Source organism: Carassius gibelio, chromosome A6, assembly GCF_023724105.1.
Source record: "Carassius gibelio isolate Cgi1373 ecotype wild population from Czech Republic chromosome A6, carGib1.2-hapl.c, whole genome shotgun sequence".
NCBI classification, from domain to species: Eukaryota; Metazoa; Chordata; class Actinopteri; order Cypriniformes; family Cyprinidae; genus Carassius; species Carassius gibelio.
The window spans coordinates 8,411,978-8,439,477 of record NC_068376.1 but is presented as its reverse complement, the minus strand read 5'-3'; the positions used below and the strand labels follow the sequence as shown (position 1 = coordinate 8,439,477).

At 37.5% G+C, this 27,500-nt stretch overlaps 1 protein-coding gene across 3 annotated transcripts; it reads left to right on the top strand.

Moving 5' to 3' along the window:
• Positions 1–397: 397 nt before the first annotated feature.
• Positions 398–27,172, top strand: LOC128015396 (formin-like protein 2). 3 transcript variants are annotated; one of them, XM_052599208.1, is made up of 28 exons: positions 398–701; positions 802–993; positions 3,694–3,777; positions 8,806–8,886; positions 9,926–10,002; positions 10,093–10,176; positions 14,179–14,328; positions 14,410–14,518; positions 14,645–14,721; positions 15,213–15,306; positions 15,914–15,988; positions 16,101–16,211; positions 16,312–16,461; positions 16,602–16,703; positions 17,818–18,163; positions 19,697–19,903; positions 20,141–20,161; positions 20,326–20,450; positions 20,913–21,115; positions 21,526–21,760; positions 21,894–21,962; positions 22,050–22,130; positions 22,236–22,365; positions 22,857–23,020; positions 23,125–23,226; positions 23,309–23,410; positions 24,899–25,022; positions 25,938–27,172. In XM_052599208.1, exons 1-28 carry the CDS (start codon positions 609–611, stop codon positions 26,045–26,047), a joined length of 3,498 nt encoding a protein of 1,165 aa, XP_052455168.1. In that variant the 5' UTR covers positions 398–608; the 3' UTR covers positions 26,048–27,172. The 3 variants fall into 3 exon arrangements, with proteins under 3 accessions (XP_052455168.1, XP_052455169.1, XP_052455170.1); XM_052599210.1 differs by lacking the exon at positions 20,141–20,161 and adding an exon at positions 25,268–25,383 and having other exon boundaries at positions 400–701; XM_052599209.1 differs by lacking the exon at positions 20,141–20,161.
• The last annotated feature ends 328 nt before the right edge of the window (positions 27,173–27,500 follow it).

Below are 27,500 nucleotides of genomic sequence, written 5' to 3'. Positions count from 1 at the left end.
TAGGTGAAAGCCTACTTTTTATGACTTAAACAGGGCACAATTGCCTTGTTAAACATAATATACTAGACTATACCCTATATGCATAATGTTAATTTTCTTTATAACTTAAATTCATACGATAATATATATTTTTCCTTCTTTTCCTTGGCCTAGCTGTTATTAAGGGATGTTATTAGGGGAAGTGGTGGCTATTTTGAAGAATCTAATAATACAATTAATCATATTAATAAAACAATGCACATGACATAATAAAAACACAGCAGTTTCTACAATAAACTACAATAAATGAACTTTCTGAGTCGGATTTTTAGAACGTAAATCTATAATGTCGTAAAGTGTGCTGCCCAAACTACAAATACCGGCATGCAACAGAACAAAACATTGCCTCCCCCTCGACTCCTCAGCATGGCTTTTTGGCACTCCCCAGCGGGGGATTGGTGCTGAAAGGATTCATTGTGTCGGGGATTGAATGGGGGAGTTTGCGTTTAGTCGAAGTCCGTCTGTTATCATCCACACAGCGCGGATTAACTGTCCTGCCGAGTCCGAGCCATGCGCGTTATGATGCCGCAAACCTCCAGCGGTGCATTTGTAGTGCGTGATACAGATAAATGCGCCCAGCTTCAGACCCGCTGCCGCTGAGTGAACGATGCTCAACAGCTCCGAAAAATGAACTGAGGGCCCGACAGATATGGATTAACAATGTAGGGATGCTCTTGTCGAATTCTCGCATCTGATACAGAGCTCTGCATCGATGGAGAACGTGTTTGGCCACCTTTAAAAATCCTTTTTTATTGCTTTTAGCCTCTTGACTACATTTTGAGGCTGAAAACGTTTTCCAAAGGGTTTGCCGTCGCTGGGTATCAGACAAAAAACATGGGGAACGCAGAAAGTATGGATGCTCATCTCACAGATTTCAGGGCGAGGGGCAGCAAACCCCCTAAACTGCCCATGCCTGACCCGACCGAACTGGAGGAGAGATTCGCAATCGCACTGGTAATTTTCACTTGTATCCTAAAAAGCCATATCGATGTAATTGTATCATGTGCACAACTAATATGGAAGCTGGCAGCCCACGCCAGCACACACGCCTCTATTGTGTGCGGTTGGCAGTGTGCATTGCTTTGATGCTGTTTGCGCGTGCATGATAGCTACTAATTGCTGGCGCGCGGCATCTTTATTACGGAATCTTTTGAGGTTTTGATGTTTTAGCGTCAGTAGAATTGTGAAAATTGCTTTCTTATTGCGGTATTTATTCGTTTATGTATGATTTAAAGAGTCTGCCCTTAATCCAGTCATCGCAACGTGCTCTACAGGCCACTGTATTTTTTGCATATGTTTTTCTATAGGATTCTTTTAATTGCTGGACTTAACCAATAACCCTTGAAACATGAAAAGTACTTGCACTTATTTAAGATACAGATAGCGCTACAATGTCAGTATTATCTTGTTGGTTGATATTTCAGCCAATGTCTGATTGCTGTCTGGTAAAGCCGTCTGAAATCCTTCAGTTTGTCATGAAAGGCTTTTTAAGATAATGTCTTGAGGGATATACATGATATCTATCCTGTGATTTAATTCTCAAATCAGAATCCAGCTTGCAGTGTATTAAAATTACATTTGGAGTGGTACGAATCCCCCCCAAGAGACCCTAAATTTCCCCTCGGAGATCAATAAAGTGTAACTAACTGTTTCTGTATTGTACCACTGATCAAACCTGTTTTCTTATTAATATAAGCTGGTCCTGTTTATGTTTGTAATTGCAGTGCCTTGATTAATTTGACGGGTTCAAAACCTCATTCCTTTGGCAAGGTTTACACGTGAAGTTCTCAAAGGTCTTTGATCAATGCACTTAGAATAGGTAATCTGTTACTTATCTCCCTGATTTGATTTTCAGGGTGTCCTCCAAACAGACAGGCATCATTTGCTTACATTAGGGTCCTGTGCACAGAACACTCAAGATTTAATCAGTGCATTGAGAATCAAAAGTCTGCAAATCAGCATTACCTCTTCATGCCATGTGTTCATATGTGTGGGCATGTCTGTCTGTCTGTGTTTGTGCCTGAGAGAGGAGAAACGGAGCGGGGGGAGTGAATGCAAATGGTATAACGCTGCCTCGTTTTCACAGATTTGCATCACAAATTCTGTCCCAGTAGAGTTGGCTTTTGCAGCCTATACTCTTCACCCTCTTCCACATGTTGGGCACTTCTGCTGTGTTTTCATTTGATGCTCAGACGGTTTGATTTCCAGAGCTTTTCTCTCATTAATCATTTAGTCAATCTTGGGCATGGCTTATTATGCCCAAATAGAAGAACAGAAAGTAACATGAAAAAAGTTTGAGAAACTAACAGTATGTTTCAGTCAGTTATCTTTGATTGGCTCAGTTAAATTATTTAAATATCATTTAAATTAATGCAATGAATTAATCTGATTCTATCAATCCATTATAATATTTATATGTGCAAAATAAGCATATATGGACTAAGTGTGTAACATACAAGTAAAAACACTTTGGAGATATTTTTCACTAAATTTCATGGATTATAAAAGAAACGGCTTCGTTCTTGGTTTCCTTCTCTAAATATGCATGTCTTAAAGGAATATTTTATCAAAAAATTTATATTTTGCTTACAGTTTAATTTCCTTACCCTCAGGCCATAGATGTAGATGGTTTTTTGTTGTTGTTGTTGTTCACTGGAACAGATCTGGAGAAATGTAACATTACTTTACTTGGATCCTCTGCATTGAATGGGTGCCGTCAGAATGAAAGCTCAAACAGCTGATGAAAACATCACAAGTAATCCTCACAGCTCCAGTCTATCAATTAATGTTTTAGGAGACGAAAAGTTAAATTTGAGTCCTCTATCCATAGTATTTCTTTCTCCAGAGATAACCTGAGAATCAGGAGTAAAATGTGCACAGATCAAGCACCATTTAAAAGCAAAAATGATTCTAAACGAAATGTCAGTGGATTTTGATGTAAGAACGTGGTGGATCTTTACCCTTGAGGAAGCATCATTATAGTTTATGGACTGGTATTTTGTCCAGAAGCAACAGTTTCAACATGACACAATGCTTTAGTTTCTTGCAAACACTGTATTTTTAATTCACAAGATGTTAATTGATTTACTGATATCCTAAGGATCGCTTGTGGATTATTTTGATGTTTTTATCAGCTGTTTGAACTGTCATTCTAAATGCACCCAGTCACTGAAGAGGATCCATTGGTGAGCAATACTAAAATGGTGATGTAATACAGAAATCTCTTCTGATGTAGAAACAAGCTCATCTACATCTTGAATTTCCAGCAGAATATTCTTTTTGAGCAAAGTTTTCCTTTAGGGAGGCACTGTCATTAAAGTTACATTAAATTCAGACAGTTTTTTTTTTAATGCTGGTGATATTCTGTATGATTGTTGCTGAGGAGAATTTTGCTGTTCTGAAGATATTTAGTCTGTTCAGACTGAAACCATGTTTGAACGTAGATCATGGGACAAAATATTAAATAGGTTAAATGCTGCCTGGTGACATTAGTTTTTGAACAACTTGCAAAGATCAGTCCGTGGTGTCTCGATAAATTTCAAGACTAGCTATTTAGCTTTTCATCATTTGTGTTTTTGGTGAACATGGTATGTACAGAATGCTTCAAATGTATGAAAAAAGAATGTTAATGCTCTCTCTTTCTGTCTTTCCCAGAACTCTATGAACCTTCCTCCAGATAAAGTGAGGATCCTTAGACAGTATGACAATGAAAAAAAATGGGAACTGATATGTGATCAGGTGAGTGTCTGTTTACATGCATTCTGCATAATGAGTCTCAGAAAAGTCAGAAAGCAATTTTACAGAAATGTTTTATAACCATGACTTAGTCAGAGGTTGTTACAAGTGACTTTTTTTCCTTCTTACAGAAATTTAAAGTCTTTATTATACGCAGTATTAACTCTGTAAAGCCTACGGCATCATATTTGATAAAATTCATGGCCTCTAAATTAGTGGTCGACACATATATATCGCCCAAGGCTGATACGGATATGTTCGAAGCGGGACTTTTATTACGACGGCGCCGAGAATAGCAGCGCCTGAGCGCACGCACTGCTCACACTCTCTCCTATTCGTCATCGTTGTTAACAGTTCTGTCTAATATAAATAGAAATCTGTCTAATAATCAAATAGAATGTTTAAACAAAGGAATTAATGTATACAGAAAGTATTATAATGAATATAGTTGAATGCTTTAAACTTTAAACTCGTGATTTCAAATTATACTGCCTTTTATGCATTTGCCCACTGTCATATTCAAGTCATTTTCACTCTGTGCTGTATGTAAAATTAGTGTTACCCTGGGTTTATTTGTAAAATATGATTCCCAAATCCACACAAACTTCCCAGAATACTGAGTGCCACTACTCTAAATTATCAATGTTCAAACCTTGCTGAAAAACCTGTTGTACAAAATCTACTACATGCTTTGTCATCTGTCTGATTGATGGGTTATAGATTGATACAGTTTTAGCAAGTAAAAAGCCTTTTAGGGGCAACAACATTTTATGCATTTTGCCTGATTGTTTACACGACAACTGCGTTTTGGGGACTGAAAATGCGTATTTAAAAAAAAAAAAGAAGGATTTTAAAGTGCAAGTTTTTGAAAACGGCACATTAATACGGATTTACTTCACCAATATTACAACCAACAGTGGAGACGCATCATATACATCATATTATCGTCACTTCCTTAAAGGTACTGTTTACTTACAAGGTGACAGGGCCAACTACTGGCCTGGCATACGTAATACAGCGTTTTTGGCTGTTGTTGCAGATATGTGTAAACGCGAATCGTTTTGAAAAAATTGTCATGTATACGTGAAAATTTTTAAAAGCGCAAGGGAAAAACTTTTCCGTTTTTTACTACATTGTTGTTGTGTAAACGTAGCCTTAGTATTCTAAAAACGTCCTCCATCAGGTCGTGGTACATTTGTCTTTTACTGTGAATTCTTTAATAATTTTTATAAAATGTAAGCATAACTTTTTCAAGATGAACACTTGCTGGACTAAAGCAACTTGATTATCAATGTTTACTTATTTTCTTTTTTTTTCTTAATTTTCAGAAAACAATTATTAAAAGGTAGACCGATCCTATTAAAATCGAAGTATTAAATATGATACATCAGGTTTTTGAGGAATTTGTATGTCCCTCAATCATTTTTGTATTACATTAAAGGTGCATCTCAAAAAATTTGAATATCATGGAAAAGTTCTTTATTTTTTTGCAGTTTAATTAAAAAAAGCTAACTTTCTCATATTGTAGATTCATTGCAATATTTCTGCAAAATATTTAAATATTTCAAGAGGGTTTTTTTCTGATGGTTATGACTTATAGTTTAGAAAAATAATCTAAAAAAATTATAATATTTTCCTCAAAGATCTTCCTCTTCACAATACCCCATTGATTCTCTGTGAGGTTCAGGTCAGACATGTTGGCTGGCCAATCAAGCACAGTAATATCAAGGTCAGCAAACCACTTGGAAGTGGTTTTGGCACTGTGGGCAGGATATGAAATCAGTATCTCCATAAAGCTTGCCAGCAGATGGAAGCATAAAGTGCTCCAGAATCTCCTGGTAGAAGGCTACATTGACTTTGGACTTGATAAAACACAATGGACCAACACCAGCAGATGTCACGGCACACCAAATCATCACTGACTTCATAAGCTTCACACTGGACTTTGGATTCTGTGCCTCTCCAGTCTTCCTCTAGACTCCAGACCTTGATTTCCAAATTAAATGTTAAATTTACTTTCAGCAACAGTCCAGTTATTTACAGTCCAGTTATTTTTCTCCTTACCCCAGCTGAAATGCTTCTGGAATTTTTTTTTTCTAGCTCAGGAGTGGCTTGGTTCAAGGAATGTGACAGAATGTGACTCCGGCTTCAGTCCACTCCTTGTGAAGCTCTCCCAAGTTCTTGAATAGGCTTTTCCTGACCATATTCTCAAGGCTGTGGTCATCCCTATTGCTTGTGCACCTTTTCCTACCACACTTTTTCATTCCAGTCAACTTTCTATGAATATATTTTGGTACAGCACTCTGTGAACAGCCAGCCCTTTCAGCAATGACCTTCTGTGGCTTACCGTCCTTGTGGAGGGTGTTGTTGATTGTCTTCTTGACAACTGTCAATTCAGTAGTCTTTCCCATAATTGTGGTTGCATGTTCTAAACTAGCCCAAGAGGTACCCAGTATTTATAATCAAAATTAATAAAACTAATCAAGCTCAAAATGGAATATTCAAATTTTTTGAGATGCTGAATTTTAAAATTTCCTAAGCTGTAAGTCATAACCATCTGAAATAAAACAAAAAAAACTCTTGGAATATTTCAATTTGTGTGCAATGAATCTAGAATATAAGAAAGTTTTCTTTTTTTATTAAATTACAAAAAATAAAGAACTTTGACCTGTATATGTTTTGCCTCCTAGAATAAAAACTACAGAGCTTCAATTATAGAACAAATTATAATACCATCATACTACTAAGAGAGATAGAGTGAAAACTGCTATTTCTGTGCATTTTATAGAAGTAGTCTGCTATTATGTTATAACAGTCTCTTTGATTTACATTACTCATTTTTCATGAGCTGAACTCACAGATCAGTGACTTTCTATGTACACAAAAGGCCTATTTCTCTCTAATATTGTTCACAAATCTTGTCTAAATCTTTGTTAGTGAGCACTTCTGCTTTGCGAGATAATCCATCAACCTCACAGGTGTGGCATATCAAGATGATGATTAGACAGCATGATTCTTGCACAGGTGTGCCTTTCGCTGGCCACAATAAAAGGCCATTCTAATATGTGCAGTTTTATCACACGGCACAATGCCACAGATGGCTCAAGTTTTGAGGGAGCGTGCAATTGGCATGCTGACTGCAGGAATGTCCACCAGAGCTGTTGCCTGTGAATTGAATGTTCATTTCTCTAGCATAAGCCATCTCCAAAGGAGTTTCAGAGAATTTGGCAGTACATCGAACCATCCTCAACTCGCAGACCACATGTAACCACACCAGCCCAGGACCTGCACATCCAGCATCTTCACCTCCAAGATCGTCTGAGACCAGCCACCCAGACAGCTACTGCAACAATCGGTTTGCATAACCAAAGAATTTCTGCACAAACTGTCAGAAACCATCTCAGAGAAGCTCATTTGCATGCTCGTCATCCTTATAGGGGTCTCGACCTGACTGCAGTTCGTCATCATAACTGGCTTGAGTAAGCAAATGCGGACATTCGATGGCATCTGGCACTTTGGAGAGGTGTTTTCTTCACAGATTAATCCTGGTTTTCTCTGTAAAGGGCAGATGGCAGATAACGTGTATAGCGTTGTGTGGGCTAATGATTTGCTGATGTCAACGTTGTAGATTGAGTGGCCCATGGTGGCGATGGGGTTATAGTATGGGCAGGCATGTGTTATGAACAAAAAACACGGGTGCATTTTATTGATGGCATTTTGAATGCACAGAGATACTGTGAAGAGATCCTGAGGCCCATTGTTGTGCCATTCATCCACGACCTCATAACCTCATGTTGCAGCATGATAATGCACGGCCCCATGTTAAAAGGATCTGTACACACTTCCAGGAAGCTGAAAAGTTCTTGCATGGCCAGCATACCCACTGGATATGTCACCCTTTGAGCATGTTTGGGATGCTCTGGATCAGTGTATATGACAGCGTGTCCTAGTTCCTGCCAATATCCAGCAACTTCGCACAGCCATTGAAGAGGAGTGGACCAACATTCCACAGGCCACAGTCAACAACCTGATCAACTCTATTCCTAAGGCACACCTGTGCAAGAATCATGCTATCTAAACAGCATCTTGATATGTTATACCGGTGAAGTGGATGGAATATCTGGCGATAGGAGAAGTGCTCAATAATGCAGATTTAGACAGAGTTGTCAACAATATTTGAGAGAAATAGGCCTTTTGTGTACATAGAAAAAAAACTTAGATCGATCTTTAAGTTCAGCTCATGACAAATGGGGGCAAAAACAAAAGTGTTGCATTTATAATTTTGTTCAGTGTATATAATCACCCTAATACATATACACAGAGGAAAGTTCCCTTATCATAATTAAAGTTCCCAACGCAGGTTCGGGAGGAACCTAATCATCCAGTCCTGTTAATTATCTCTACGACCGTATATAGTCATTGCTCCAGCAACAATTCTTCCGGGCATTCCTCAACCTCCCCTTCTCCTTCTCTAATTCGTTATCTTTTTCCTCCACACTGTACCACCATAAGAAGGGGTTCTTACTCTGAGCTCAAGCAGAGCCTCGGGTTCAAGCCTCCTTCGCGGACAGCAAGCCAAGCTGGTTTACCGTTATCTGGCAGAGCTGAATGGGCAGGCGAACTCATGAACCGCACCTCTAAGTAAACATATTCTTTATTAATACATTCTCTCTACATCAACCCTATCATGTCACCATGGCTACACTGCCATAAGAGAAGGAGAATATGGCTGACAGTGGAAATATTTGTTGAGGTGAAAGAGTGTGAAATGCCTGCTGTCTAAATAATGAATGATCATATCTCAGCGATTGCCATGAGGCTTAGAAGGCTGAAATGTGGTTCAGAAGTGATTGGGTAAAAGTTAGACTCTGCGAGGAGTTGAATGATTGGGAATTAGATCAGAGGATAACGGAACAGAAAAGAAGGTTTGCTTAGTTAATGTTTCATATTGAAGTGGGGGGGTTGAACTTGCTTCAAGAGGAGTGATGCATTTTAATAATAGAAATAAAGCATAATTTGTGTGTTTAACAGGAACGATTCCAAGTGAAAAATCCTCCCCATACGTACATTCAGAAGCTCAGAAGCTTTCTAGACCCTGCTGTCACCAGGAAGGTGAGTTATGGCTTTTTGTCTGCTATATTAATAGACCACAAATATTTAAAGCTCTAGCCCTGGCATCCAAAGGTTGTACATTCAAACTCTTCAAGGATTGCTCATCATTGTGCCCTTAAGCAAGGCACTTGCAGTTAGTGTATATAGTCGATACACATGCATGTATGGGTGAAGATGCTTTAAAGGAGTAGTTTATTTCCAGAATGATAATTCTGTCATTTACCCACCATCAACTGTGTGAGTTTCTGTTGAACACAAAAGAAGATATTTTGAAAGATTTTAATATCCGTACAGTTGATGGGCACCATAAAATGGGGACTTCCATAAAAAATACTTTGGAATTCAATGGTGCCGATCAACACCAACAGCAAAATATGTTCTTTTGTGTTCAACAGAAGAAAGAAACTCATACAGGTTTGGAACTAGTGGAGGGTGAGTCAATGATGACAGAGGTTTCATTCTGGAAGAGAACTAATCCTTTAAATTAATTATATATGAAAATAAAAATAAATGTCTCCTGCATATTTTAAAGCTGCGTCTAAGTAATGGAAGAAACACCTACCTCCATAAATTTACTGGCGCATCCTGAAATCCCTATTATACAAGTAAAGTCATACAGCACTTATATAAGAACCATTAGAATATAATTCCTCTGTTTTCAAACTGGAGTTGTCAAGAGGTCTGTTTTGTGTAAAAGTTTGGGGTGAAATATTAATAATGCTACGTTCATAAATGTAAATAACAAATAAGGTTTTCAAATGTTTTTATATTTGTTGATAGTTTCTTTCAAGGTTATAAGTGTAACAGCACTCTTGTGATGGGCAAGAAAGATCATTTTCAAGATCATCAAGCCAAAAAAATATATAAATGTTTGTAAAATATTTACTTTCTGATAACTTGACAACTTTATTATAAAGTAAATATTTCATACTCATTTATCATCAAAAAGTTGATGATGAAAGATTGGCATTTGCTACTTTCCAACCAAATCAAGTACATGCTTGCTCAGAAGTGGACATCTCTTCTTCCTCCTTCACAGAAATTTAGAAGGCGAGTTCAAGAGTCAACTCAGGTGCTCAGAGAGCTGGAGATATCTCTTAGGACTAATCACATTGGGTGAGTCACAATGAATCAATGAATCAACCTCAATAATGAATTTTTCTTTTGAGGTATTCAAGGCCATTGAATGTTTTGTTCTTCACTTAGGTGGGTGAGAGAGTTTCTCAATGAGGAAAATAAAGGGCTTGATGTTCTGGTGGAGTACCTGTCTTTTGCCCAGTATGCTGTCACGTAAGTTGTTCTTTTGCTTGTCAATCTTAATTTTAGTTTTTGGTGCTGTCTTTTGTTTTTGTTTACCACCTCAGAACAACATTTGTAAGGGTTGTCACAACAGTAGACTATTGATACTGAAATCTTGTCACTAGGTTCCTTCTGACAAGTGAAAGAGGGGTGATGAATTAGATAAGTGCCTCATTTAGCAGTTACAGAAGGTTTGATGGATGAAAATGTGCAAGGTGTGTTTTGAGGTCCGTGTGAAAACAAGACCAAATACAATGAAATAGATTTGTGAAAACAGTTTAAAAAAAAGTTTTTTAGCATTGTGATGCGATTGCCATTTTAGCTGAAAAGGGACCTAAAAGTTTTATACAAACTTGTACACATTAATTTTACAACAAGGTATTCTGTATTTTTTTTAAATATTTATTATATTTGCTAATATGTAGTAAAATTAAATGTAATGTTGCTGGAGTTCAAGTGTGGATTGATGAGCCAGAGTATTGGGCATGGCAGGGTCTAATGAAACTCGGAATGGGTGTCCTAAGGTGTAGGCAAAGGAAAGAAATGCAAGTAATGTTAATGCTTCTAATAAAGAAAGGATCAATAGTTGCCAGCCTACATAATAAGTGTAGCAGGATTAGAAGTGGACTATGGGGATGTAACTATATGCGTGGCTAAACAGATGAGTTTTAAGTCTAAACTTAAAGAGAGTTTGTCTAAGTTCTGAATAGTGTTAAAAGGACATTCTAAAGGTTAAAGGTTTAGTTCACCCCAAAATTTAAATTAGTGCATAAATTACTCACCCTCAAGTCATCCTAGGTGTATATGACTTTCTTCTTTCAGAGGAATTCAGTTGGAGTTATATTAAAAAAATGTCTTTGATCTTTCAAGCTGTTTAATGACACTCAGCGGGTGTTGCAGTGCATCAGTACAAAAGAAGTTAAATAAAAAGCATCCATCCATTTAAAAAAAGTCTCACATGGTTCACCAGGGGGTGAACAAAGGCCTCCTGAAAAAAAATATTAAAAACATAATAATCACTTTAATGTAGCTTTTGTCAATAGTTGTACATGGAAGCAACTCCAGGAGGATGACGTATGAGTATGAGCATGCGCTGGGGAGTCTCGTGAAAACCAACGTTTGTTAACAAAAGTGAAGCAAAACCAGTCTCCTCTTGGCTTATATCGAAATCATCCAACATACTTCTTTACAAATCCTCATTTTGTACTTCTCATTAGTAGTGTTGGGTATCGTTTGGGTTTTTAATGATACCGGTGCCATATCGATACTTTTAAAATGGTACCGGTGCCTGAACCGATTTATATCTTTTGCTGTAGTGTGTCAGTAGGAAATATCAGTTTACGTTTACAAACATTCATTTTGCCATTAATTTTAAAAATAATCTAGTGAGATTTTTGAATGCACAAGCAGTTTTACAACAGCCGGTGCTCCACACAGAGATCTGATCTCACCTTCATCGAATCGGTCTGTGATTACATGAAGAAACGGATGAAATTGAGACAAACTAAATCTAAACTATTTTCTCCTGACACACTACAGCAAAAGATATAAATAACGGTCTGAACACCATTAATTTGGGTGAAAATACTAACGTGCCTCAGACGTTTACGCAGTAGTGTATGTATAAAGTAAGTAAATTAAATGAAGTATATTTAAATAAGTATAATTAAAGTATGCATTCATATGTGTTAAGGGCATGATTTTCACTGGAGGAAACAACTGTGGTGTCATGAGCGGTGAACAGATCGAAAACTTTAGATGGGAAATCGATTGCTCCCTTGTGTCCTTTTGTAAACTGTATTTACTTCCCTTTGCTCCGTAGACAGAGTCAGGAAGTGCATAATTGACAAGCGTTTACTTTCTCGTGGGGGACGCTTGTCTGAAGTTTAAAATCATTGGTGTACTCGTAACCAAACTCATAACGTTTGGTTATGACGTGTGTTATGACCCGGCTCAGCCACCTCGGCTCGAAATTCTGCTGTAAACACAGGTATGCTGCGAAAACAAAAACCATTGAGTGAGTTTTGTTGCCTCCTTAATCTGATCATCCATGAGAGCAACCAAGGGAGACACAATCTCAGTTATCGCCTTGCCAGACTTTGGTCTTCCCAGTTTCTCACTGACGATCGGTAACGGTTGATAAATTAAACTTTTCCCAAAACCTGTCGGGAGCAGGGCCACATCACCTCCATTCAAAATGTGAAACAAACACTCTTCTTGTTCAGGCTTCAGTAGGTAAATGCAGGGAATATTCTCCATAACAGAGTGAATAGCATCCCGTGTCTCTATATCCGCTGTTTTCGATTTCCCTAACCTAAACTACAATCTTAAATTCGGCACTTACGCTTATCTTAGCATCTACGTCATGGCTCTCAGCCTGCCCTCGGTTAGTTGATTGGACGGCTGGTGCGGAGCCGGAGGAAATCTGGGATCTGGACTGAGTACAGAAGCAAACTGAAATTGAGCATAAGTATGAAGTCTGACGTAGTCAGGCTTGCACAGATACACATATTCTAACAGTCTGTTGATAAACACACACCTTGTGTCCTCTGTTTCTGTCTGAAACCACTTGCACTTCTCTGCCTTGGTCTGCGGATTGAAGAGTGCACTGAAAGACGAGGAGGAGACAAGTCTGCCGCCGTTTTCATATGAAATTTAAGAGAACTGACTCTGAGGCAATCGCAAATTTGTGTATAGTTTATGGAGCTAAATGCTATAGACCCGCTAAAAAAAGCCTAGCGACGCCCATGCTTCTTGCATACATTTCGTAGAACCAGGACAAATATTTCAAATGATTGCTCAGACATTTAATAGGCACTGAAATGAGGCACTGAAATCTGCATTCTTATTTGATTCGGTTCATACCTGTTCAACTGGGTTTCGTTACCCAAGCCCCTACTAATTAGTGACCGTTGTTTTGTTTTGATCTCTCCTGTGTGCCTCTGCGTTCATCACTTCCGAGTGGCACATGTGCAAAACTGACATCATACATCATCCGCCCGGAGATGCTTCCTCTAACAACAGTGAGCGCAAGCTAGATTAAATTATTACATTTTAAATATGTTTTTTTTTTCTTACAAAAAAAATCATTGATTCGCTACAGGAGGATTTTGGTAACCTGGAGACACTTTTATTTTTATTTTTGGGTGAACTAAACCTATAAGAGCCATGTAGGGAAATGCCCATCTAGTTTTTTATTTATTTAGTTTTTCTTATTTGCCAGTGTCAAAAGGCAAAAGTTTTGGGACTTTAATAGGTTCGTGAAGTAGTATGTGTTAGACAGGAAAGGCACAAAAAAAGTGCAAATCTGTGTCCATCAGGACCAGAATTGAAAACCACTGGTAGGCACAAGGCTGCAGGCTGAGATAATCACAGCCATTCTGATATAGGGCGATATCACATGACTGTGAGTGTGATATTGCATTTATACAACAGTTTAATGTCACAAGTGTGTAAATAATTAATAAATAAACCGAGTGTATTAAAATAAACATTTTGTACAGTTGTGATGGACATCGGCTGAACAGTTGATGGGCACCTTTGACTTCACTAGTATTTTTTTCCTGCTGTGGAAGACAATGTTGCCCATCCCAACTGTTCGGATACTAACATTTTTCAAAATATTTTATTTTTTGTTCAACAGAAGAAAGAAACTCTGATTTGGAACAAGAGTAGATAGAGTAAATGATGACAGAATTTTCCTTTTGGAAGTGAACTACTCCTTTAAAGCCTGTTTAAAAGAGTGGTTCCATAGTATCAAAAGCAAACCTTGTAGTATTAGCAGTGAGATACAACAAAATTTGAAAGACAAAAGTAATTTGTTACCTTGACGGGTAACAAATAACTCCATTAACTGTGATGGAGCCTAAAATGTGACTGAAGGAAACTTTGTAAGTAAGGAGGAGTTGGGAGGACACCGTGTTTTGTAGTACTTTTGACATAAACAATACAGCATTTTCTGTTTATGCTTTAAACTCTTTTATTCTCTCTCAGGTTTGATGGAGATGTAGCAGAGAGCACCACAGGTGAGATTTCTGTAGAAACCCCTTGGAGCCGGTCTATAGAAGATCTCCATGGCGACAGTAATCTACCATCACCAGTCAGCGGCAGCAGCATACCACGATCCACTCGGCACTCCTTAAGGTAGAAGCACATGAACCAACACAAGCACATTTGTGTTCATTCTGAAAATAGACCACCCTCAACATTGTATTGCTTTCTTAGGTCAAGTACTTTGCCCAGTCGCAGAACTCTGAAGAATTCACGTTTGGTGTGTAAAAAAGATGATGTTCATGTTTGCATCATGTGTCTAAGAGCTATTATGAACTACCAGGTAATCAGATTATGACATTTACATTTTAAAAACGGCTGAATTTAAAAACAAAACAAAAAAAAATATTTCAATCTCTTTCAATCTCTAATTTTCCCCTTTTCTGTATCACTCACTCTTTGGCTGAAGTATGGCTTCAACATGGTTATGTCCCATCCCCATGCTGTCAATGAAATTGCTCTGAGCCTTAACAACAAAAATCCCAGGTAATCACACACACACACACACACACACACACACACACACACATATATATATATATATATATATATATATATATATAGATATATACTGGTTTATCTTAACCATCATATATGTGAAAACATTAACCATTGCCCGCAAACTTTTCTCTGGTTTCTTTGTTTAAACCTCTCAAAATGGTTGATGAGAATTCTCTTATCTGTCATGGCTTTCATCCAAACCCTTAAGGTATTACATTTGATCAAAAACCTTTTTAGTAGGGCTTTTCTTTGGAAATTTAGCTATAAATAGATGAATTGTCTGTTAGTTGTGCTGATTAATGTCAATAGAAGATAATGGTTTGTAACTAAGACCGTTCCTTGAGACAATGATATAGAATCTTTCAAAGCCATCAAATATAACCTTTAGGGTTAGCTGTATCTGGGATTCTTAATTTTTCCTTGGTATGTTTTATTTTGTTTGTTGATTTAAGTGTCCCTTTGTCTTGGTTGTGCAGGACCAAAGCCCTAGTTCTGGAGCTGTTGGCCGCCGTGTGTTTGGTCAGAGGTGGACACGAGATCATCCTGGCTGCTTTTGACCATTTCAAAGAGGTAGGAAAGGATGTTCTGCCTTCCAGCATTTTTACATTCAGTTTATTTCACTCGGATGTAGGACTACAATATTGAAAAAAATAAAGTGATCAAATATTAAGTTCATCATCTATATATTGAGAGATTTAAAAATACATGAATTCTCACCAGATAACTTGAATGGCTAGATTTAGAAGTAAGTGGGTTGATTTTGTTAGGGAGTTCATATGCATACAAAATAACAATAATTGAAGATATTTTTGAGTGTGAAATCCTTTCAGCACTTTACAAAAATTGGGTGTTCATACTTTGGTGTGTATATGTGTATGTATATATGTGTGTGTGTGTGTGTGTGTGTGTGTTATTTCACTTATGGGTAACAGTTAAGTTGGTGAGCTTCAATTATGTTTACATTTCATGAAACATTTCATGATTCATCATAAAAACAAAGGAAATTGATACTTTTATAAAACTGAACCAAATTACAGACGATTAATTCATTATATTTATTAATACCGAAACTTAAACAAAACTACTCAAGGCAAAAAGCTAAATTACAAAACCAAAGAGCACATGGTTGTTTTCGGTGGGTTATTAAAACATAACTTATGTCTCTTATGTTTCTCAGGTCTGCTCAGAATCCCAAAGGTTTGAAAAATTGATGGAACACTTCAAAAATGAAGACAACAATATTGATTTCATGGTGGGTCAATATTGCAGAGTCCTTCCTCTTTCCTCTGGAGTGCCTTTTAAACTGACAAGCTCTCACCACCACTGATGTCATATCTCTTCATCGTTCCCTGTTCGTGATTTAGGTGGCATGCATGCAGTTCATCAATATTGTGGTGCACTCAGTAGAGGACATGAACTTCAGAGTTCATCTTCAGTATGATTTCACCAAGCTTGCTTTGGATGACTATCTGGAGGTATGAAAACTGTTCTTAGTGTGTTTAAAGTATCTTCTCTTTATGCTCAGTCAGAAACTCACTGTTGTTTACTGTTTCTGGGGTGGATTTTTTTGCACAGAGACTAAAGCACACTGAAAGTGATAAACTCAAAGTGCAGATCCAGGCTTACTTGGATAACCTGTTTGACGTTGGGACACTTCTAGAGGACGCAGAGACCAAAAATGCTGCCCTGGAACGTGTGGAGGAACTGGAGGAGAGTCTCTCACATGTGAGCAAACACTCAGACACCACTTTATTTTCCTTGCCTTTTCTGATTCCTTGTAATATGATCTTAGTTTTCAAAATTATATATATAATAACACAACTGTTATCCGAGTCCTCTATTCTGACTATTCCTCATGTTGGCAGATGTCAGACAAACTCTTAGAAACAGAGAATGAGGCCATGTCTAAACTCGTGGAACTTGAGAAGCAGTTGATGCAGAAGAACAAAGAGTTGGATGCTGTCCGGGTCTGTATCACACCACCTGACTTAGAACCAAGATCTATAGTTTGGATCTCATCAAACGGTTCATAACAACCTCTCAACATAACAATTAATTTTACTTTTACAGATTTAAAACACATGAAAATGTTCCTTTTCAAGTTATTTATAGGGCTGATAATTTAACATATTAATTTAGTACAATTCCATGATATTATAGAAGTATTAATATTTTGAATGGGCTTTTATTTTCAGTATTCGTTTATGTTTTAGTAATATTACGTGATTTGTCTTTTTTATATTTCTATTTAGCTTTATTTTTTAGATTTTAGTACTTCAACTTAAATATATTTTATTTCACATAATTGCTAAAGCAAATAAGGTCTAGTTTTTAGGATTTTCATAGAATATTTTAGTTCAGCTTTATTTTAATTAATAAAAACGTAAAATTATAACACTGGTAAAATTATATTGCAAATGTAAATCTTGATGTTTAAATTTGAGGTTGTTGACACAACATTGCAGCCAGGTTATCATTCATGTATGTATAGACCAACAATTAAAAAAATTGCATAAATATTGATTATTATTTAATGTTATTAATGACTAATTTGATTACTGGGTTATATATTGAATGTCCCCTAACCAAACCAAAAAACAGTTCTCATCACATCCGTTCACATGAGAGAGTGTTAAGAGTTAAATGAACTGATGGAAATAATCAGCTTACCTAGCTAGTTGTTTTTATTATCTGTTTTGTTCAAATTTAATATCCAAATGTAAGTGAGAAGAAGAAAAATAATAAAACACTTTAAGATTTTAATCTGTATATGTGATGGACATCGGTTATGATTTTCTTTGGCATCTCCTTCAAATGCATCTAGAGTAAAACAGCTCTGTATTTAACAATTCACATACGCAAAACCTGATCTGATGCGACCTGTTTTATAGAACACAGAAGTTTTTTGCTCATAACCCCAATTGCCAGTCAGTTGATTAAAATGTCCAATTGATTGACAAGCCATTTTCCTTAAGAACTTGTAGAAATAATGTCGCCATGTTATCTGTAATTTACTTAATAACATGGGATGATTTCTTGTTAAATCCTAAATTACTCTGTTTGTGTGCACGTACAATCCAGGCTGTGTACCGGGACGCCAGTTCGCAAGTTCACACACTTCGCCGGATAGTTCGTGAGAAGGATGAGACCATTCAGAGGCAGTCCACTCTGGAGAAGAAAATCCATGAACTAGAGCGCCGAGGCAGTCTCCAGATCCAGGTGAGGGGTGAGGGAGATGGAGAAGGAGACGTGTCTCCGCTGCCGTCACCTCCTCAGCCCATGGCTCTTTCTCCCTGCCCTGATGCCATGGCTCTGGCCGGAGCCTGTGCCAGTGCAGTGTACAGCACGTCCCAGACTGGAACTCTTCGAGCAATGGCCACACCACCTCCTCCTCCCCCTCCACCACCTCCAATTGCAAGTTCCTCTGGTGAGTAATGATTTCAACAAATCTGATGGTTCAGCACTCATTTAATGAGGGTATAATGAAATGACTACTTTCTACAACTAAATATGATTAATGTTATGGGTTTCACTCAGTGTGACTGCCATCATTTTATTTAATTGAGGTGGTGTAGCCTAATGGTCTTGGGTTCAAACAATGCTGTTGCTTTACTGAGTCTGAGAAATAAAAGGTTATAGGAGGGCCCCCTTCCAATGGGCCCAATTGAAAGTCTGTAGCACTTTCTCACAAGACCTGAGACAGCATTCCCCTGACAGTGCCCCTGTTGCAACCCTACAAGGGTTGATCTGTGAACTGTTTATTATCCATTTAACTTCAGTCTAGGTGGATGTATTGCGTGTAAAAAAAAAAAAAAAAAACTATGGTTGACCAAATGATTGGTATAATGATATTTTTAAACTTAAGTGTTAGATAACTGATATGCATGACTCAGCTGTTTTAACTGAAAAAAACTTACATTGACATATCTTAAAATATCATCGCCTTGTTTTGTCTCTAGATGCACACCAGTAATGTTTTTGTTTTCTAAGGCACATTTATAAAAGTTATTTTAATGTCCTAATTGAACTGTGGCTTAAGCCCTTTTTGTGAAACAAGACCTAAATGCATTATGAATATTTGTATAATTATAAACATTACTCTAAAATATCTTCTGACCTCAAGCTTTTTCATGTTAAAGGGGTCATATGATGCGATTTTAAATTTTTCCTTTCTCCTTGGAGTGTTACAAGCTCTTAGTGCATAAAGAAGATCTGTGAAGTTGCAAAGACTAAAGTCTCAAATCCAAAGAGATGTTCTTTATAAAAGTTAAGACTCGTCCACACCCCCCTAAAACGGCTCGTTCTAACTCCACCCATGTCACTATGTGAGAAGATTTGCATAACGCTGCCCAGATGTTCACGCAAAGAAAGAAGACATAACTTTTATTCTCGTTGTAATATTGTTGTTGCCGCCGTCGCCATGTCGTATAGATGCTGTGTGTTTGGTTGTGTAAGCGAAACTACTTTGTTTGGCCTTCCAAAAGAGGATGATATCCGCTTCGTCATGCCTGGAGCTGATCCGTGCTGGTCGCTGAGAAAATACATCTACTTTGCACTGTGGACGTTCATTATCAGCTTGGATCTGCGCAGCTTCTCAGTTAACAACGGCTCCGTATAGTAACAGCTGCTCTGTGAAATCACGCACCTGATGGAATTTACCGCTGATTAGAGAACCGGCTTTACTGACTTGATGCGTATTAATCATCGGCCAATATATATCGTGCACCCCTAAAATTTACATAAATATAAATATCCACGTTAAATAAAGTCATAAAGTCCAGCTGATCAGAACTATTAATAACGTTTTCTGAACCCTCTATGAAAACTACCTAACTAACTAAATACCTAACAGACCACCATTTTACCAAGCTTTTACTGTGCACATATTTGCAGCCAGTGATTGCGTAAAAGACTGTGCCAACATTTTTACCACAAACACGTTCTCTCTCTTCTCCTGTAGTTTCTAATGGGCCATCGGCAGCTCTTGCACCTCCACTGCCGCCGCCGCCTCCTCCACCTCCTCCACCACCTCCTCCTCCTCCCCCACCTCCACCTCCTGGACATTCAATTGAGATCTCTGCTCCATTACCCCCGCCTCCCCCTCCTTGTGCTCCTCCTCTCCCAGGAAGCGGCACGCCAACTGTCATATTCAACTCTGGCTTGACGGGTATAAATGTGTACATGATTGTTTCCGTGTGAATGGGTCATTGCAAATATATTGTTTTATTGACTGTTTTGATTCGTATAATTTTTCCCTGAAATAATTTTCCATGCTTTTGTTCAATTTTTTTCAGCACTTCTTAGTGCTTAGAAGCATTTTCGGCTTTCTCTTTCTAGACATTTGTGCTTTATTACTCTCTAAACATTTGTTTTTATCTACTCTCTTTTTTTCCTGCACTCAAAGATGGACCAATCAAGCTCTTCTGTAGGTTTCCTGATATTTGTCATGGCCACCATTTACTGTCATGATCTAGTCACATTATGTGTTGTGTGTCTTTGCTTAACACGTTATCATGTATTTTAATGATTATTTTTAATCTCATTGAGTAGTTGTTTTGGTAGTCACAGGCCACTGTTCTTTCTTGGCAGCTGTGAAAATTAAAAAGCCAATCAAAACCAAGTTCCGCATGCCAGTGTTCAATTGGGTGGCTCTGAAACCAAATCAGATCAACGGCACTGTCTTCAATGAAATCGATGACGAGAAGATTCTAGAGGTATCTGTCCTTAGCACTTTACATGGTGTGAAATGTATGATCTCTATCAACTTCGAGAACATTCTGTAACTGCTGCTTACTAAAATCGCAAGAAGCAATACATACAGAAAGTCAAGCATCTCTGCCCTTAACGGCTAATTTTACTTTAAAAATCTGACACAATTCCAGGTGAAGAAAATTTACGGTGGGATTTGATTTTGTTAATTGGGAACAAATGTGTTTGGATAATGAAAATTGGTTGCCTATCAGAACGAGCCATGTTCTTGGATGGGAAGGGGTTAAGGATGCAGAACAAGAACATTTTGATAAAAGATTATGAAAACAATGTATTTGAAATAACCAATGACCAGGATGTCCTACTGTGCACGAATCATTGGTTCCATCAGTGGTGCCAACGTTTTTGAACACCAAGTTCTAGGAGTGCTGTGGATAACAACTCTAATAGAACGCTTTTGTTTGCAGGATTTGAATGTGGATGAGTTTGAGGAAATGTTCAAGACCAAAGCCCAGGGCCCTGCTGTCGACATGACGATGCAAAAGCAGAAGGCTCCTCCGAAGGGCCCCAACAAAGTTTCACTGCTGGAGGCCAACAGAGCCAAAAACCTTGCCATCACGCTCCGCAAGGCAGGGAAGAGCCCAGAAGAGATCTGCAAAGCAATCCAGACGTAAGTTCCCACTTTGCCATTAATGTCAAGATAAAGATTGATTCACAACTGTGGCATTGCTCTTGTTCAAAGGGATAGTTCACCCAAAAAATTTAATTCTCCTTTTGGCTTATATCAAAATCTTCCAACATTTTTCTTTACAAATCCTTATTTTGTACCTCTAATTCATGAAAGGTGTTCCCCTTACATCTGCTTGTTAGAACATAAATCAGTTCTTGTTCTGTTCCTTCCAAAGTTCAGCTCCTGTATCTTCCAACTTGGCTAGTTTTGTTTAGTTTTGTTTTAGTTTTGTTTTGGTTTTGTTTAGTATTTTGGTTTTGTTTTAGTTTAGTATTTTGGTTTTGTGTTTTTAGTTTCGTTTTTTTTTTTTTTTTTATCGTACTCTGATCAGTTTCTCTCAACCCCTGCAGGTTTGACCTACGTACAGTGCCCGTGGACTTTGCGGAATGTTTGATGCGGTTCATGCCCACTGAAAGTGAGGTGAAGGTGCTCCGCCAGTATGAGCGGGAGCGACGGCCAATGGATGGGGTCACTGATGAGGACCGATTCATGATGCTCTTCAGCAAGATAGAAAGGCTGCCACAGCGGATGACCATCATGGCATTCATGGGCAACTTTAATGATAGCCTGCAGATGCTCACACCGGTAAGGTGAAAAGAGAGAGAAAAAAGAGAAACAACCGTGATTGAATCATTGAATTGAATAATAACACTTTTATTAATAAAGATCCATCTGAAATGTATTTATACATTCATCTAAACATACATTTTTCCTACAGCAACTGCACGCTATCATAGCAGCATCTGTATCCATAAAGTCATCACAGAAGTTAAAGAAAATCCTTGAGGTAAGATAGTAAAACTTTAATAGCACACAGTTTCTTGCAATTTTAGAGTCTTTCTTGTAATTAATTGTGTGATATCTCTCATTTCAGATCATTTTGGCACTGGGCAACTACATGAACAGTAGTAAGAGAGGAGCTGTTTATGGCTTCAAACTTCAGAGCTTGGATTTGGTAACATCACATTTCATAACACAAATATGTTTTTTTTTTTTTGACATTATTAAGTTTATTCTGAGATTATTAACATTGTTTAATTGTAATGTTTCCTGTCTTTAGCTATTGGAAACCAAGTCCACAGACAGGAAGCAGACACTTTTACACTACATAGCCAATGTGGTGAAGGAGAAATATCCTATTGTAAGCGTTTTTTACAATGAGCTGCACTACATTGAGAAAGCTGCTGCAGGTAAGTCTGTATATATAAATAGATTTAAAATATACTAATTAATCATGTCAATTATATTTTTATATTATTAGTGCTGTTAATAACTAATTCTAGAAATATATTTTCTAGTTGAGGCGAAAATATAATACATTAAATAAATTCAACTAACAAAAGTAGAATTAGTTTAAAGTACTAAAATTACTAAAACTGAAATAAAAAACTTAATCTAAATAGAAATATAAAAAAAGAATGAAAATGACAAGCACATAAAAATCACACACTTAAATTAAAATGGAAACCATAGAATTCAAAGTTAATAAATTCTGTAATAGTACTAAAATAACACTTTGTAAATGCATTTTGAAATGTTCATAGGTCTCACATTAACAGAAAGAAATACAAAAATTATGGTCCTCTAATATATATTTTTTTGCTTTAATATGCTATGTTATCTGATTGATTCTACAGTAAGTTTGTTTTTGACGGTTGTCCTCATTATTCCCATGTTTCAGTCTCACTGGAGAATGTTCTCCTGGATGTGAAGGAGCTACAGAGAGGAATGGATCTGACCAGAAGAGAGTTCAGCATGCACGGCCACAACTCCCTGCTCAAAGACTTCATCCATCACAATGAGGCCAGACTGAAGAAGCTGCTGGATGATGCTAGGATTGCACAGGTAGAAAAGAGCAGGGTATAGGGTGGGCTGGTAATGGTAAGGCTGTGGGTTTGAATCTCACAAGGCATAATCCCCATGATCACGTGGCTTGCATGTAATTACAGGATGCCTTTGACGAAGTTATTAAGTTCTTCGGGGAGAGTCCCAAGACCATGCCACCCTCTGTGTTCTTCCCTGTGTTTGTTCGCTTCATCAAGTCCTATAGGGTGAGTCTATATTCCATCAGGGCATCAACTTCCATCTTCCAACTTCACACAAGGCCCAGATCTAATTTGTCTTTGTTTTCAGCAAGCGGATGAAGAGAACGAGCAGAGGAAGAGGCAAGAGCAGCTGATGATGGAGAAACTTCTGGAACAGGAGGCCATGATGGAGGAGCAAGAAAGCCAACAGGTATGATGAGTTGAAAGCCTTGGTAGGGCACACTAGGGCTGGGTTGAAAATCTTCTCGATTTTATAATTTCACATTTTGAGGAACCAGTAATGATTCTTTTCCAAAATTGATCTTTTATTCTATGCTGTTTTCAGTTGATGTGTAAACAAAACTTCACTACACACTATTTTATAGCATGGCTTCCATCCAATAAACTATTGATTGAAACTGCCCCCGATTTCAAATTCTGTCAATTTTATTATGAAATTCGAACAATAAATACCATTTTGGCGCTTTTTAATGTGATGACAGATCACTGTAGTGCCTTAGTTCAAGTAAATTGCCATGCACATGAACTGATCATCTCTTCCTCTTTAATACAAGTTACAGCACGGAATAAACATAAATGAACATGAGGTATGTTGAAAAATACAGTACAAATTACTGAAATGAATTATGTCTATTGTTATCATACAATCAAGTTTTTCAACTACAGAAATTCTTCAATAAAACTACTTGTAAATGTAACATCAAAGTCAAGTCAGGAAAGCCATTCAGTAGCCTCATTTCCACTGTCAGGCCAGTGCGAGCCAGGGCTTAAAACGGGCCAGATGGGGCTAATAGCCTCGGGCCAGAAGCACTCAAATCTGCCCTTTACATGCCTCTCAGAACAACGTCATGCAACCTCATCATTTCACCAACTAAGAGAAGTTATCAGAAAAATCATTGGAATTAGCGCGATCACAAAACGAACATGATAAAAAGCGGTCGTTTGTTTCCATGCTTTGTTAAATATTCAATTTCTCTAGCCCCAGCTGGCCCGCTTTGGCCAAAGGTTTTCGTCGGGCCAAAAAAGCTCGACAGTGGAAACGCAGCTAGTGATTGTAGCTTGATTAGTTGGCTATAAAAATCTATACTTTAGAGAGTAGCATTTTGCTAAATCTGTATTGTTATATTATCATAATTTTTTTTCTTAGCCTGTTCTTAAATATTGAATGTGTGTTAGGATAAGGTTAGAATAAATCAGTATGATTTAGACAGCCACCGTTTAAATATTTATATAAGAAAATAAAAAATATTAAAAAATTATATATATATATATATATATATATATATATATATATATATATATATATATATATATATATATATATATATATATATATATATATATATATATATATATATATATATATATATATATATATATATAATTTTAACCTTAAATACTATAGTTATGTACCAACTGACAGAATTCCCTGTATGCTTTACACCATTAGTTTTTAGAGACTTTTATTCTTAAACTGACATGTACTGTACCTGAATCAAATTGAGATCAGAATCAAGTCGAAACACAAGCTTGTGGATCCAAATCAAATCGAATCATGTCATTTTATGTCAATAGCCAGCCCTAGAGCACACTACAGTGTACATTAAAGGAAAGATTACAGCAAAACTCTTTGCACTAACCGGATATTATATCATTTATTAATTTGCACAAACTCCAGTCACCATCTCACAAGGGCAAGCGGCAGCAGCAGGGACTGATTGCAGAGTTAAGGAAGAGGCAAGGCAAAGATAGCCGCCACGTCTACGAAGGCAAAGATGGAGCCATTGAGGACATCATTACGGGTAAGAACGCTGCTGGATGCAAGCTATCCAGATTCATCTGATTGTACGTATGTCAAATGAATCGGTTTCCCTAAGTGTGTATTGGTCTTGTTCTTTAGATAGTAACAGTAGATGCACAGTAGCAATAGATGCCATGCTGTTTAGACTTACTGGAGTTTAGAGGCTTGAAGTTTCTTTCTGTGCTTTTTCTAGAGCTTCTAGCTTTTTGTGTTTCTGTGTTGTGATTGGCTATTATTTTGCTGCAGTGCTGAAGACCGTCCCCTTTACCGCTCGATCAGCCAAACGTGGCTCGCGGTTCTTCTGTGACCCCGCCCTCTCCGAGGACTTCCATTATTAAACTTAATTCTGTCCCCTCAGAAAGGTGCCTTTAAGTCTGTCTCTTCTTCACTCACTCCCAGTCATTCCCTCCATCCTTATCTATTTCTCCATTTGTTTTCTGTTCACCTGGGTAAGGGCATTAAATACAGGATGGCAACCTGAATTCTCTGCATAAAAAAAAAAATGCATGCCTGCCTGCCTTCAGTCATTTATGTTATGCATTTTGTTTCCTGCACACTATTTAAATCTAGTCGTAGATTGAAAAAAGCTGTTGAAGTTTGCCCTTTGAGTAGTTCTTTATCAGCCATTATATCAAACCTATACCAATAAATGGTAGAGACCGATAAAGGGCCAATATTAAACTATTCTATTCTGTTTTGCCAATTGGTTCTGAAACACCCAATGGTGTTTGCCAATAACACCCAGTAACCGATATAGTACTAGAATATCGTGCATCCCTACTAAATTGATTTAAAACTAACCAAAAATCCACACACCTGCCTGTTTTGTACCCATCTTTGGCCCTGTCTCATCCATATCCACAGGTACAGACTGTAGTTGTGCTCCCTGTGTAACGGTTAACTTGTTTGTCTTCAGACCTGCGCAGTCAACCTTTCCGACGGGCCGATGCCCTGAGGAGGAGTGGGAGAAGGAACTTGGAGATACAGCACCTTCTGCTACACAACATGGAGATCACCACCTGCTAGCCAAGTTTGTTCCGCTTTTGAGGACAGAAGGTGGGCCAATGACACTACTGAAACAAAAAAAATAGCACACTTAGAACAGTGGAAGGATGGACAAATGTGACACTGATTTTGTGACATCTTGGACTGTTTTAAAGAGAACATGAAGTCTAGAGTGGTGGATGCAGTATGTTGACTTGGTCAAATATTGTGGATTCTACAAATGGACATTGTGGAAAAAGTTGTGGTCTTTTATGATTCACCATAGTCAACTTTGAGACATTGCGTGTCATGTACAAGACAGAGCAGAAATGCCAAAGGAAGTCCTTGGATTGGCCCACTTTCCATTTTCATTGTCATTTTTCCTCTAGTTCTAAAACTCCAAGCTGAGTAGCTTTTTCTGAGGGGGGGATTTACAAGATGCACTTTTATTTTTATTTTTAACTTTGATCATCTTAAAACTGAATTTTTGATTTAAAAAAAAAAGAGAGAGAGAGAGGGAGATTCAATCTTAAGCTGGACTTGATACTGTAATGCTGTTGAGGATTTCTCTTCTTTGCGACTGAAACATCCCATGAAATGTTGAGAAAATGTTTACTACCAAGCATCCACAACCAGCTTGACATTGTATGTACAGTACATCTCATTTTAATCACAGACTTGCTCTCCTACTGGTTTTATCTCATGTAAGTGTGTTTTTTTTTTTTTTTGTTGTTGTTGGTTTTTTTTTTTTTACCGAAGACATTTCATTGGACAAAAAAAGTCTTTTTTTTAAATGTACAGATATTTTGCTACAAAATTGAGCCTCTTATTTTTTACATTGTTCATCCATTGTGGTGCTGTACATATTGTTGAAACAAACCAACTTGTCCTGCAATATCACTGGAATGTTATTAACTTTTATGTTGTTTAGTATGACAGTATTATTTAATCTGATGGTGAAGACAGTGAATCAACTTACTCTGTGACCTAAATTGCTCTCTCATTACTATCGTTGCATATGGTAAATGTCTGTGGTTGCACGTAACACTTGGAAGCTTGAACAGACACTAGTGGCACATATAACTTTTTTCTACTTTGAACTCTTTAACTGGAATCAGTGGTTGTGTGCAAATAAATCAATGACACCAGCACCATTAAAAACAGTGATTCTTTTGTGTGGTCGATGCATGAATTCACACAGAGGATTTTATTTGACTGAAAATTTGGATGGATACATGAGGATGCTCAATGATAAATGTGATGTTGGAGCTATTTATGGGCCGTGGTTATCTAACGGTGCCACAAGGTGGTAGCAAACCCTTGTGTTTAAGTATCTTAGCCACTTCTTTTTGGCCCCAGGTCCATGGAACAGGCATCTGTACTATTAAACATGGTCAGATTACAGTTAGGTTGTTTAAACCAGACCACATAATAATGTATAGCTCTCTATCTCTGTAAGTTTCATAAAATTCATAAGACTATAAAAATTCATTTT

Bases quoted from the DNA above. Each gene is read 5' to 3' on its own strand.
- LOC128015396 (XM_052599208.1), top strand. From the start codon at position 609: ATGCGCCCAGCTTCAGACCCGCTGCCGCTGAGTGAACGATGCTCAACA. The intron at 15,307-15,913 runs GTAGGAAAGGAT...TATGTTTCTCAG, and splicing joins CTTTTGACCATTTCAAAGAG to GTCTGCTCAGAATCCCAAAG. The intron at 25,023-25,937 runs GTAAGAACGCTG...GTTTGTCTTCAG, and splicing joins CATTGAGGACATCATTACGG to ACCTGCGCAGTCAACCTTTC.